Source organism: Trachymyrmex cornetzi, unplaced genomic scaffold (assembly GCF_001594075.2).
Source record: "Trachymyrmex cornetzi isolate Tcor2-1 unplaced genomic scaffold, Tcor1.1 scaffold833, whole genome shotgun sequence".
NCBI lineage: Eukaryota > Metazoa > Arthropoda > Insecta > Hymenoptera > Formicidae > Trachymyrmex > Trachymyrmex cornetzi.
The window spans coordinates 30,520-45,691 of NW_017300173.1; the positions used below are offsets into that span (position 1 = coordinate 30,520).

Below are 15,172 nucleotides of genomic sequence, written 5' to 3' on the forward strand. Positions count from 1 at the left end.
CATCCACCGTATTCGCCTGATTTGGCACCGTGCGACTTCTTTCTTTTCCCGAAACTGAAATTGCCACTCCGTGGTACTCGTTTTTCATCGATTGATGACATCAAACGGAATTCGCAGCGTGTCCTGAAGGCCATACCAGAATCGGCCTACCAGAAGTGCATGGAAGATTGGTTTCGCCGTTTTCACATGTGCATTGCAAACGATGGGGATTACTTTGAAGGCGACAAAATAAATTTTGATGAATAAATAAAATATTCTGTGTTTTTTTTAACGATTCCCGGTACTTTTTATACAGAAGGTATAAGTCCTCCTTTAAAGATGCAATAAGTTACCAATAAAAAATGAAAAATTTAAATTTAACGTCTAAAATAAAACATAGTTGAAAAATTGCTTGATGGATGTTTCTTTGATATTATTTATAAAACAAGAAATAATATTGTTCCAAATTTGTTAGCGTTTTAATTCATTCGTATAGAATCCTAACTTAAATACAAAGCATATAATATTGTCCAAATCGATGAAAATTAATTAAATAATGAAAATTAATCGATGGCATAAATCCTGGAAAAATCAGAATTTTTCCTGGAATAACCTGAAATTATCCTTGAATTGATTAACTAGATTTTGCTGAACATTATGCAAAAATGTAACGTAAAATAAGATTTTATTGCAAAATATTAGAAAGAAGCGACTGAGCATAAATGAGTAACTAGATTTAATTGTAAATCTCTTTGCAATCCTGAAATGAAACTAATTTCATTATTTAAAAAAAAATAAAATGGAAGATTATAAAATCATTTTCATCATTTTATTTTCTAAGAAAAGAACTAAATGATATTTCACGATTCTAGCGCAAAAATCTTTTTAAACGTGTACGCAAGATATTTTGAAATTCCATACGTACATACTTCAACAATATATGGTATAATACAACCAAAAGATGCTCTTTAATTAACCATTTGTATTTAAAATACAACAATGGATAAGTTCTTACAGTGATAATATATTTTGTAGATGAAAAGAGTAGAAAAGCGTTTATGTATTTTACATGTCAGTGTATATACTCTGAAAAAAAAGTTACGCACAAATCTAGATCATTTTCTCGATAATGGTGACAGATACAACGCGTAGGACTTTTTTTTTCGGAGTCCTTATCGAGAGGAATCGAAATAATCCTATAACATTTTGCCGTATTCGTCGCCGTTTTTGAAATGGCTTTTATTCAAATCTGTGCCTAACTTTTTGTCAAAGAGTGTATATAATATATATACACACGCGTGCGCGCACGAAATTTTGTTAGTGTTATTTTCGCATTATTATGAGGCTAAAGGTGCTAAAGTAATCAAGAAGTACCTTTTATTTCATCATTTATCGACACACATGTCGGTAATAAAAAAAAAGAACTTGAAAGAATGGAAAGAAACGATTCGCGATTCATGACATTCGTAAATATAGCGTAAAGTCAAATATTATACATATATCTAAGCATATGGCTACATATAAAGCGAATCTCTCTTACCGGTGCCGGTGTTTTATTTCAAATTTGTCCGCGCATTGCTCTGATTGGCCGAGGTGAGGGAGTAGTCACCCTTTAGACCGTGCGAACGGTGCGAACGGTGTAAACGGTGTAAAATGGTGGTGACGCGCGTCGCGCGCTCGCAACTCGCAACGTCGCAGTCGTCGCACAGCACAGCACAGCATAGCACAGCACAGCACAGCAGAGCGCCAAGCGTCAACCGTCAACCGTCAATCGCGTTTAGTGGTTTAGTCGATGCGCGCAGTTTGTACGTGTAACCGGTATTGTATGGTAGTTGGTACGCGGGTAGTCTGGTACACCTGCCTTCCTTCGCTTCTCTCCGCGTAGAAAAGAATCAAGAACAGAGGAGAACGATTCGAAAAGATTGCAAACGCTAAGCTAAGTGGCTCGTGTCAATCGAAAGACCATCAAAGAGTGAATACCTATCTTGCGAGAGTGCCGTGGAAGTTGAGCCCGCGAGATGAGTACTCCGGTGAAGAAGGTACCCATTCATCTGCAGGTGAGTGCGTTTTAGCCAGTTTTAGCACCTCTAATGTAAACTCCCCGCTGCGTGGCTATTACTTTTGCGTCGAATTGCAAAGAAAAGAAATATCGTTATTTTTATCTATATGCAATGACGATATGATGAGCGAGGAACACGATATGAGTGACTCAATAAATTGCGATAAATTAGCTCCATTCGCGTTGCTTGTACTTTTTACAGTATCTTCGTTTTCTTTCTCTTCAACGCCTAAATATACATATATATGTGTGTGTATTTATCTCATTTTAAGTACAAAAATTTTGAGATTTCAAGCAACGTGAGTAAACCTATAAAGATCATTACGGATTCAATTTCTACCCTCTGCGCTCCGAAATCTCGTCGTCACGTTGCTGGGCGTTAACAAGATTTTCTTCTGTTTTCGCGTATCGAAATAAAAATTGTTGAGCAACATCCACAGTTAATTTTTCAGAAAAATATTCATCTTGATTGAACGAATCTTTTGCGAATCATCTATTTTAAATGCGTGTCGTGAAAGTCTTCATCATCAAGAGTATCATATATTCTATGGAGAAAGAAATTTTTTAACAAATACTATTTTTGAAAAAAATATTAAACGTTGAGAATTGTATTTATCAAAGGGTATATCCCCGTCGACGTTAAAAATTAAAATAGAATTAAAACTAACAATCGTTAACTCTAATTCTGTTTTAACTTTTATCTCACTTTCTCAAACGAATTAAAGCCTGCACTTTTCAATTTTACCCACTTTTGCGTAAAACGCTTTCTAATCATATCAATTTTTCTACTTATACTTAAAAATTCGATGTATTCGAAACTTGAGAGCTTATATATATGTAATAATTAACTCCTATTTTTTAAATTGTTTGCAGCTCTTGAGTTAAAATATTATAAAAATTATTACATTTGTTCGTACACATACGTATTGGAACTTAAAATATGAAATTTGCTGTGAATAAGAAATCTATTTATTAATATATACCTGCTAATTAATAAACAACAACGATATTTGTAGTCGGTAGTTCGTATTTAAAAAATATATATGAGACGACTTAATCGTGCTCCCGATCGCATGAGAACTCTTAGCGATACCGTTTATCTTATTGAGGTTATCGTTTGCATATGACATAATATGCATTTAATCGGAGTAACACGGCTGCTAGAGATTACTCATTCTATTTTTCGAATTTTATATGTGTGCATGCGTGTTTATATATCTTGTTAGGTAAGTGATAAATTGTTGACTTTACTTAGTTGATTACTTGGTATATCACTATCATCATTTATTTTTTACGTGCATTATATCAGACATTTTTTAATCAATGAAAATGTTTATAACGTTTGACGCAAATACGATAATTATGATGATATGCGATTTAAGGTAACGTATATCACATTATGTGCATAAAAATAAATTGCTATCTTTTTTTAACGAATTCTCTTTGATATAAATTAAGTTATTTGTTTTATTTATATTTTGAGATTTTAATTTTTTTTTTAAATTAACCAAAAATTTTATTGTTTTTTGAATATTTATTATCAAATTTCTCGGATAAAGATCAATTAATTGCTATATTTGGAAGAAAATGCATCTCGGTGCGTTCTTCTTTTACATCGTGCGCGTCATTACTTCAATCGATATCAATACAAGTATCGCAAGCCTCATATACATCCTATGAGGCGTGAAATTATTCTCTACTAAGCAACGAAGAAGTCTGTAGTTAATTTATACTGTTGGTTTTATGGCGACTCGATGATTTTATTACCTTTTATCATTTATACATATATACCTATATATATAAATGAAGAGTCAGAATTTAAAAATATTCAAAAGTATATGTCATATATGAAAATTACGAAACTATAAGAAATAGAAAATCTTGACGTCTAAATTTTATTTCACATTAAAGGTACATAAATGATACATTGAATATTTTTAATAACCTACAGAATTACACAATGTTTTCAAAGGATATATTATATGTATACGATAGTCATCATAGAAATAAGAAATGCTCCCTTGATACAAAAAATAAGCGTTAAATAATGTTTACGCTGCAATTTTGTGTACACATAACCATTGTGAGGCACCGATTTAGAAAATGTAGGGCATCATTTGCGGAAGCTATACCTACACTCTACACTATACGCGTTTCTATGATGTGCCAACGTCAATAGAAACGATAAAATAGAAAGAAGCGTCGTCATTAAGTAACGCCTATATCGACGGTCTATTGTTAGATTGAAGTCTATAGTTGGAGCTTGAATAGTTATTATGTGGCATCGGAATAAATATAAAATGTGACGAACATTCGTAAAAAAAAAAGCGTGACCATTGTAACATCTCAGCTCCAATATGACAAACGAAAATAGTGTCGTCCCGTGGCAAGGTTAGTGTCCTATTGATTCGTAGTCCATTTCTTAAATAAAACAAATCTAAACGTAAAGTTAAAGATAAAAATTAGAATTTTTAAAAAATTTCTAGATCTTTTCGCGACAATACGAATATACCTTATTACATTTGCATTATCGAAAAGATTTAAAGATTTTTTTTTTGTTGATTAATTCTTATTCGGTGATGCTAATGAAATTTAAATTCTAACTTTAGCCTCTTATTTTTAATTAGTACGTACTAGTTACTACCTATTGAAAGTAGAAAGCTCTCTCATCCTCTTTCTCACTGATTCTGCAAACGGAACAATCGTCATACCGTTAGATTCAAGCATGTTATCCCTCAAGCACTAACTGCATTTAATTTAACGTTGTTTATTAGATCAAAAAAACTGCATTGTCTTATTGAAATTTTAGAATTTTCTAATTTCTACGATAGTTATAGAAAAACCTCTAACTCATCATATCTTGATGCAATATCGATTGTTTTTCTTCTTCGTTAGGATCGCCAAATAATTACAGATAATGAAGATTTCATTGAAAAAGGATAAAGGACTTGGAAATTTGTATCAACACGTTCCTCAACTCAATCTATACAGTGTATAGATTTTGATGGAAAAACTCAAGCAGAAATATTTTTAATTTGATTAGGATTTGTAATATATTGTAATATAATATATAGTAGAACATGATGGAAAATGCACAGGGAAAATCATACGGTACTCTGAGAGGCGGTGAGCGGTCAGAAGTGACGCAGGGCCGGCGCGGCGTTCTGCGAATCAATAGTTCGTCGACTCGATTCGCCGACCTAATGTCGGGAAAACTCTCTGCCGCGCCGGTATACTCTTTTAAAATACGTTTTGCGGCATTGATGGTTTTCAAATAAAATCGGTAGTATATTTAGACTGCTATTCAATCGCTAATCCGCGAGTTGTTTCGGATTATGACGATTTTTGCGAGAGTAAAAATACTGAGTAAAAATAAACCGGAGATATCTTTGACCGTCCCCGTAATCTTTTCGACGGAAAGAAACCCGACGAGAAGAATCTTCCTGACGAGACGAAAATGTCGTTGATTATAGAAATTAAGCAACGCTTTCTCCAATCATTCGACAATTTCTTTTATCTTTACGATCTTATGAGCGTACGATAATATAGGATAAATAAAGGCGCGATTTGCGACGATGCATAAGAGATGACGCGATACACCTGCAAAAGATGATGTACAATCACATGGAAAATGTATATGTATATATATATATATATATAATTAACGGGAATTAATCTAATTATATTATTCGTGTAAGGTACACGATGAAAGAAATATTGCGGAAATAGCAGAAATATATATTAAATATTAAAGAAATAAAAATTTAAAAAAAAATATCCATTATGTATTACATCTCTCTATTCCTAATTTCTTCATTTCTCTTATATTTAATATATGTATATTCCTGTTTCCAATATTTCTTCCATTGTGTGCTGGACTTTTACGTTATAATATTTTATTACATGTTTATTTCAACAGAGAGCACGTTATTTTTATTGCCCCTAATTAGTCAATAACATAATAGCCATTTTAATCATTAAATATACAAGGTGTTTAAAAATTCGCGCCCGCAAAATACAAGATGTGATACTTTATGCTAAAAGAAACAACTTTTTCCTTTCGCAAAATTGCGTCTAACAAGTAGCAGTTTTTGCAGGAGAACAGGTTGAAATTAACAAATAAGCGCAAAAATTATTTATCGGATGCAATTTTGTTAAAGGAAAAAGTTGTTTATTTTTAGTAAAGCATTACATCTTGTACTTCGCAGACGCGAATTTTGAAACACTCTGTATAGTCTACTTATTCTGTTGTAATTTGTAATACAATTATTATTTTTACCGAGCGTTATAAGAAACCAACAGCAGTTTGTCAAGTTACTATTCAAGTTAATCGTCGGATAAAGTAAACTGAAAGATTTTTATTTGATATCGTTTAATTAGTTGGATAATAGTTAATATAATAGTTTTTGTGTACACTATCTATTATTTAATATTACTGTTTTTAAGAATTTATAGTGAATTTATAAACTGCTATGCTATTTGCAGGCTATAAGTGTGTTGCACCTCACATTTAAATATTTAATTAATGTTGTTATTTAATTTCTACGAGATAATGTTCTGTTATTTTTATACGACTCAATAATATATTGTATTCCAAATATTCGAACGCAAACGTTGTTATCCTGTATTCTCGGATCTACTATACTCGCAAGGGGGTAACCGCTAACTGAAATATTGTCCCACAGATTACATGATTTCATCTGATTACAAATAATTTTTTTCACTACTATGAAGTAATTTGGTAAAATATACGATTTTATTTAATATTATACAATGATTTCTCGTGGTTGCATATATAATTATCGGATTATACATAGAGATTTTATATAAATTTTATAATGATCTCTCGAAGATTCTGTCCCACGATTACATTAAGTGGTTACCCCCTCGACTACTCGATCATTAGAATTCCTTTTCTGAAAAAAATTCTAACACTTGAAGAATTCTAGCACTTCCTATCAAAAGATTACAAGTCCATTAATTAGTACAATTTATAATGTTATTATCAATTAATACAATTTATATTGTTATTCTAAAAATGTGGTGTTAGCTTTGTAAACACAGTCAATTGGTCTGTTTTCTGTTCCTGCACTAGACTGTTCTAGAACTCTCTTTCTCGCTTTAAATAAATATCAAACGTATTTCTATTTCACTTCAAGTTCCAAAAGTGTACACTAGTTCAGCCACAGGAAACAGACCTAATTATTGATATGTGATAAGTTATTATGATTTCGACGATGCGACACGCGCGCCGCATATGACTAAATTAAAAGATTGACACATATGGCTTTCGAAGCATGTCGCAGTATACTATTATTCACGGCAATTTTTGTTAGCTACTTATCTTGCTCTGTTTCCTTTTGCTCTATTGCCTAGTTTTAGAGTTTTATTTAGCTACTGTTGGTCGAAGCAATCTCACGAAAAATTCCTTTTTACCGCTCGTCATTGCGTTTTCACGATGATGCACTATGCAAAATTCAATTTGACTAGGTCGCTAAGTCGGTTAATCGCGGGTTGCCGGCACCAGTTCTCAAACGTAAACGCCGTGATAGAGGAAGCCAGGTGTAACTTACTTATGTTCAATCATTTCCTGTGCATTATCCTTGTATTTACGAATGTAGAATAGACAAGCGGATCGTTCGCGATCCCTCTCGTTCGCATAAAACCCATAGAATATGATATTAATAGATGTATAAATAAGACCAATATATGTATTAACGATTGCAATCTACTTAACGTGTGTCAGTTAAGAAATAATCAAAGCGTATGTCTATACATATAGAATAGAAATAAATTTCATTGTTATGATTTCTCATTAAAATGAGATGTGAGAAATGTCGAATAATATTTTGCGTATATAGGATACAAGCAATTCAATGCCAGTTTTGTACGCGTGTGCATCTTCGCGCGATCGTTTTAAGGACCGTCTACATAAGTCGCAAACGCAGAACGCAGTTCGCAGACGCACTTGCGACAGCCAATGAAAAGCTGTTATTAGTACCATTGATGCTTCTAATTGGCTGTCGCAAATGCGTCTGCGAACTGCATTCTGCGTTTGCGACTTATGTAGACGGCCCTTTACGTGGTAAAACGCGATCGTGGGATATACGGTCCAAGGACAACAATGTCGTCTCAAAGAGAGCTCTCGTAGGTTTCATGCGCAGTCATGAATTAGATGCACGCATGTCCACGTACGGTATCTCTCATTAAGAAAAATGACGCAATTACTCGTACTCGATAGGCGCCGATCGTACGATAATTGAGAAGAAGTAGTTTGCCTTGCATAACTATTGAGTTCTTTCCCAGACGCAGATTAATTTGCGTGTCTACATATTTGTTAAGTACCGTGCACTTGGAAAAAATTAAGAGCGATTTACGAACCAGACCACTTTTCTTGAGAAGCACTTTAATGTACCATATTATTATTATTATTATTATTGTCCTATTCATAATTTTTTGTGAAATTTGAGTATTATTGTACTTATATACAATGAGTGCAAAAAGTATTTGTACAGAGAAAATATTTTTTTAAAAACTTTATTTTTAAAAAGTAAATATTATCTAGCGAGAAATAAGTGTCATCGAATGGATGTCGAATCGATATCGATACGATGATTTCAACAACAATTTGACGTCGATTCAACAATTTACGATCATTTCTTACTGGATAATTAATTTATTTATAAAGAATAAAATAGACTGTATGTTTCTTAAAATTATATATACCAAAGAGAGAGAGAAAGAGATATGTATTAATTATAGAAAATATATAATCTGAAAAATAAGTAAAAATTAAAAATTCTATTGTTTGGATGCTCAAAAAGTATTCGTACAGTCAAAAAATTTAGCTTCTAAAATCAAGAATACAGGTGAAACTCGTTTGTTTATGTTAGAACAGAATGTATTCATTGTATAAAATTGCTAATTAATGTTAAAGTTTATTTTCTACAAATAAGACTTTTTTATAAAAAATTTCCTTGTACGAATACTTTTTGCACTCATTGTATATGTTCCTTATAACAAATCTAAATCACATTTATCATGTTTAACGATAAAGAAATCTTTAAGGATATAGGAAAAAGTTTGTTAACCATACATTTTTAAAACAAAAACGTAGTTCAAGGCTTTTTTCGAGCAATAATTTTATTCAATATTTAGTTCATCTTAATACTATGTTCAATTCTATTTAGTTGTACAAACCACGCAATTTTTTACAACCATTAACAAATCAGGAACCTAATAACTACCATTTACAAACGTTTCAGCTTACAAAGCCTTCCTCAGTGTACTTTACCCTAAACTCATACTGATTTATTTTTCAAATAAACTGTCTATAATAATTTGTAGTCAATTCCTTATTATAGCCCTATCAAAATTACTTATTAACAATCATTCTTAGGATTAAACTTTCTATAAACTATAAGCAACTTTCAACCAAGGTTCTGTGTTTTTCGTCAAACCTCCAATGTCACGCTCCAATTTTATTATTATACAATTACGTCGTCAAATTTGAACTGGCCTCGTGGTTATTCAAACCGCATGTCTCAAAGAGAGTTCCATAATCACCATCATAATGCATCTTGTCTCATACAATTCACGTAACCGCAATTATCGTCATAAAAACTTCTATTAATTGAAAAAACAAACCAACTATATTTACAAACCTTGACAATTTATTTTTGAATTCATAAATTTAACTTAAGATTGCTCACACAAAAAATATATATTTAAATTTACTTACGGTAGAGTAAATAAAACGTTTAATGTACGATCACCATCGTATTAATCAAGACAAAAAGCAGTACTATTATCAAATTATATAAACTATCCGAAATGATCAACCAGAAATGTGTAAAAATGTCACATGTTAAACGATTGCAACGATCTTCTAATTGTATGTACTGTTCGAATGTGTTAGTCGTTCAACGAATATAGAAACAATGACAACGACAATAAATAACGGCGCGTGCCTAACCAACAACCCCGAGTCAGTTCAAAAATTTTTTTTAATTTTTCTTATCACGCATATAATCGAGTATGTTCGAATACGCTTTGTCCAATAGTTCCGTATCCTTCATTAGATTTAAACCTTTTGTCTGCTCTTTTATATGGATCATTTCAGATATATTTCTTTTTTTATAATTTTTTTCAAAATCCAAAATATTGACCCCATCCCAATTAAATTCATGATTAGTTTCATTAGCATGTTTTGTAATAACCGAATGTTTTGATTGATCTAACTTAAAATTATTTCTATGTTCCTTTAATCTCGTTTTTAACTGTCTCTTGGTTTGTCCAACATACGAAGCCTCACAGTTTTTACAATCAATTTTGTAAATGACGTTATTATTATTTTCAAGTCTATTCTTATCTTTTTGAGCCTTAATAAATCCATTTAAATTATTAATACACCTGTAACCAATCATGTAGTTGGCTTTGTTAATAGATCTTATAACTTTTTTATTCACGGATTTAACATATGGAACGACCATGAGTTGTCTCAGTCCATGATCATCATTACTAATATCTTTCAACACGTCTTTCTGAGCTAAATTTTTAATTCTGTTATTAATATTTTTAAAGATGAAATCCAAAGGATACCCATTATCCAATAAAATTTTGATGATGAATTCTAGATTTTTATTGTAATAGATCGGGTCCGATAACAATATCACTCTATCTAATAAACTATAAATTACTCCGATTTTGTGACAATTAGGATGATTTGAAAGGAACGATAGGTATCTACCTGAAAAAGTCTTTTTGTGGAACCAATCTATTCTTAATGTGTTGTTGTCTTTAATAATCCTTAAATCTAAAAAGCTCAGCTCATGTCAAACCTCATATTCAACTGTAAATTTAAGTCTCACATGTTGTTCATTAAACGTTTTTACCAACTGTGGAACTTTTTCTGTTGGGACAATCAAAAACGAATCATCAACATATCTGAAATATGGTAGATCCTGTAGTTGTAATGAATTGAGAGCTTTAACTTCTATGTCTTCCATCACTATGTCGGCTATGATGGGGGAAAGAGGGGAACCCATAGGAGTGCCAAATGTTTGTTTATAAATGGTCTCATTAAAAGTAAAATAGGTTGAAGTCAAAATAAACTTAATTACATCTAAAAATTCTTTTTTTGGAATATTCGTGGCACCCTCTATGAAACTCCATCTTCTCTCCAAACCCTCAATAGCAAGTTCTATTGGAATATTCGTGAACAGTGATTTTACATCCAACGAAATCATACTTCCATTCGAGTTAACCTGTAATCCCTTCAGTCTTTCAAAAAGTTCGAAACTGTTCTTTATATTACTCCTTGCAGAAGGAATATTTTTTGAGATAATATTCTGCAAGAATCTAGCAAGCTGGTATAATGCTGTGTTTACAGAAGAGACAATAATCCTGAAGGGAATCCCATCTTTATGGATCTTAGGTAATGCATACGCTTTTGGTAAACAAGAATCGCTAGATCTCAATCTCCATAATTCATACTCCATATGTTAAATCCGTGAATAAAAAAGTTATAAGATCTATTAACAAAGCCAACTACATGATTGGTTACAGGTGTATTAATAATTTAAATGGATTTATTAAGGCTCAAAAAGATAAGAATAGACTTGAAAATAATAATAACGTCATTTACAAAATTGATTGTAAAAACTGTGAGGCTTCGTATGTTGGACAAACCAAGAGACAGTTAAAAACGAGATTAAAGGAACATAGAAATAATTTTAAGTTAGATCAATCAAAACATTCGGTTATTACAAAACATGCTAATGAAACTAATCATGAATTTAATTGGGATGGGGTCAATATTTTGGATTTTGAAAAAAATTATAAAAAAAGAAATATATCTGAAATGATCCATATAAAAGAGCAGACAAAAGGTTTAAATCTAATGAAGGATACGGAACTATTGGACAAAGCGTATTCGAACATACTCGATTATATGCGTGATAAGAAAAATTAAAAAATTTTGAACTGACTCGGGGTTATTGGTTAGGCACGTGCCGTTATTTATTGTCGTTGTCATTGTTCTACAGTCGTTGAACGACTAGCACATTCGAGCATTACATACAATTAGAAGATCGTTTCAATCGTTTAACATTTGACATTTTTACACAATTCTGGTTGATCATTTCGGATAGTTCATGTAATTTGAGAATAGTACTGCTTTTGTCTTGACTAACACGTTGTTGTTCGTACATTAAACGTTTTATCTACTCTACCGTAAGTAAATTTAAATATATATTTTTTGTGAGTAACCTTAAGTTAAATTTTTGATTTCAAAAATAAATTGTCAAGGTTTGTAAATTTAGTTGGTTTGTTTTTTAATTAATAGAAGTTTTTATGACGATAATTGCGGCTAAGTGAATTGTATGAGACAAGATGCATTGTGATGGTGTTTATGGAACTCTCTTTGAGACATGCGGTTTGAATAACCACGAGGCCAGTTCATATTTGACGACCTAATTGTATAATATAAAAAAATTGGAGCGTGACATTGGAGGTTTGACGAAAAACACAGAACCTGTTGAAAGTTGCTTATAGTTTATAGAAAGTTTAATCCTAAGAATGATTGTTAATAAGTATTTTTGATAGGACTATAATAAGAAATTGACTACAAATTATTAGATATTTCATTTGAAAAATAAATCAGTATGAGTTTAGGGTAAAGTACACTGAAGAAGGCTTTGTAAGCTGAAACGTTTGTAAATGGTAGTTATTAGATTCCTGATTTGTGAATGGTTGTAATAAATTGCGTGGTTTGTACAACCAAATAGAACATACATTTTTAATTTATAAGTTTTTAATGTTTGATAATCTTTTTGAATGCGAAACATTAAATATATCAAATGATTGTGTAATATCTCAGTTTGGCCGCCGCGTGTGTCTCGCACTGTTTGTCAACCTGCATCGCGGTTGTTTAAAATTACCGGTTTAGACGTAGAGAGCATCTTTCATTTCTTATAAAGATAAAAGATACCTCTGTAAATTTTTTTCTCATTATAGAGCTTTTAATTATAATTTTTTGCGATCTAAATCAGCATTTTTGGTACATGAAAAGTCGCGCGTATCAGACATTATACTTTCAATTAAATTAAATGAGTGGTGTAAATTAGATGCAAGTTACAGTTTCTAAAAATAGCTCCTATTAGCTTCTTCCTCATTGGTAAAGGAAACAACGGACATTTATATCGTCGCATAGATATTGCAACGAAATAACGGACATTTGTTGGAAGATCAATCTATCTGCATTCTCGCGCTTAGCACCGAAAGTCTAAAAGAGGAATCCTATTCTCATACTTTGCGAGAGACCTTGAGAGATGAAGAGAGAGAGAGAGAGAGAGAGAGAGAGAGAGAGAGAGAGAGAGAGAATAGCAGGTTCTGACACGCCAAATTGCCGCTCACGATTTAATCGTAAGAAGATATTCGAGATAAGGAATTTTCACTTCCAAGTTACAACCGTGTCGATTCGTGCCGGCGAATTTGAGACATATAGACAGGAAGTGTCGGAGACTATTGATTTTAACCAAGGCCCCTGGTCTGGCTTGACGCAACCCGCATTTTGCAACGTATTAGTGTCGCTTTTATACAGCGTGAATATTGCTTCATATATTATATAATATATAAACATTAACTTTATATAAATATATATTATACACAAAGTATTTTTATGAAAAAATCTATATCGTATTAAATTGAAAGATTAATTATTTCTGATTAATTATATTAATTGTCTGTTTTATCGTACACACAACACACACATTTAACATCTTTTTATACGAGACTATAAAAGTTTATTCTAACTGTTTGGAACCTTTATGCTAATATATATATACATATATATGATTAAACCCAATTTGATTAAACACAATTTTAAAATTAATAATTTATTAATTTTAAAATTGTGTTTAATCAAATTGGGTTTAATCAGACGAAAAGAAAGTAAAAAGTTGCGAAAAGTTTATTCTTTTGACTAAAATTTGTAACAATTACATTTTATTATTAATGTTTTATCTACTTAATTATATATAATTAATAATTCGACAAAGAGAGAGAAAGCGAGAGAAGAAGAGATCAACAACACAAAACCAAATATGTTTTGTATAATTTATCGATTTTTGAGCGAGTTTTGAGAGAGTTAAATCAGTGATATTTCATTGATACTTCATTTTATTGCTCTCGAGGCACTCTCGCAAAGATTTCACTTAAAAAAATCACACACGATGTCGTATACGTGACGTATCTGAAGAGCATGCTCACCGAAAATACTCGCGCGCTGATTTCTAATTCTAACACATGAAACACATATGTTCTCGGCTGCTGCTAATACTACACTCTGAAGATGACAAGGTCTCCGCCTTCGTAAAATATATCTACCGATGGTCTCTCAGCACATAAAATTCGAAGGTCAAGCATCGGCGTTTCTCTACATTTCCCATAAAGTATCTCCTACACGTATCTGTTTTACATTGAATTTTACATTGAATATTAGTTCAATCGAGATGCATTGTTGCACCGATTCTGTTGAACATCTTCAATTGATGCAACAAATCCTATATCTATCAAAAAGTGTATTTATAGTGTCAGATTGTTTAAGAAAAATCATCCAAGTCAATGGCCTTGGTTGTATACGAAACTCGTACCAGTAATGTAAACATTTGTTTGTGATATTTCACAGTTATGTGACATGAAAATCTCTTTATACAGATTGTAAAATAGTATTTGAGCTGTTTGTACATCGAATTACTTTCTGACATGAAACAGTACGGAACTGATTAGGATCGGTGACACAGAAGCATCGAAGAGCGACTAAAATTCGTTTAAGATCAAAGAGGTCTTGTAGAGCTCGCACGGAAGAACTTGTTATGAACGTGACTGGTTCCATGGGGCGCAAAAAAGTCTAGACTATGCTGGTGTGGGTAGCGGGAATTGTACGTTTTCCTCTGACACCGACAGACATCCTGTCATTCTCATCGTCAGTCCCTTTTTCCAGGGGCTGGGCCTTTATATTTTTTCTGTACGCACGAGAGCGAAAAACACAACATCCCTTTAAAGGGATGTTCGTCCATGCACCGATGCGATGCAACCTAGCTGCTCGTGCATATTCTAATTCCGCCCCCCCCC

The 15,172-nt window shown here is 32.2% G+C and overlaps 1 protein-coding gene across 3 annotated transcripts in view; it reads left to right on the forward strand.

Moving 5' to 3' along the window:
• Positions 1-1,662: 1,662 nt before the first annotated feature.
• The window catches only part of CRMP (Collapsin Response Mediator Protein), a 25,398-nt gene continuing 11,888 nt past the window's right edge, over positions 1,663-15,172 (forward strand). For 2 of the 3 annotated variants that reach the window (XM_018519733.1, XM_018519731.1), the window contains exon 1: positions 1,688-2,036. In XM_018519733.1, the coding sequence (XP_018375235.1) occupies positions 1,998-2,036 (39 nt within the window). In that variant the 5' untranslated portion in view covers positions 1,688-1,997. The other variant, XM_018519732.1, reaches the window with a different exon arrangement.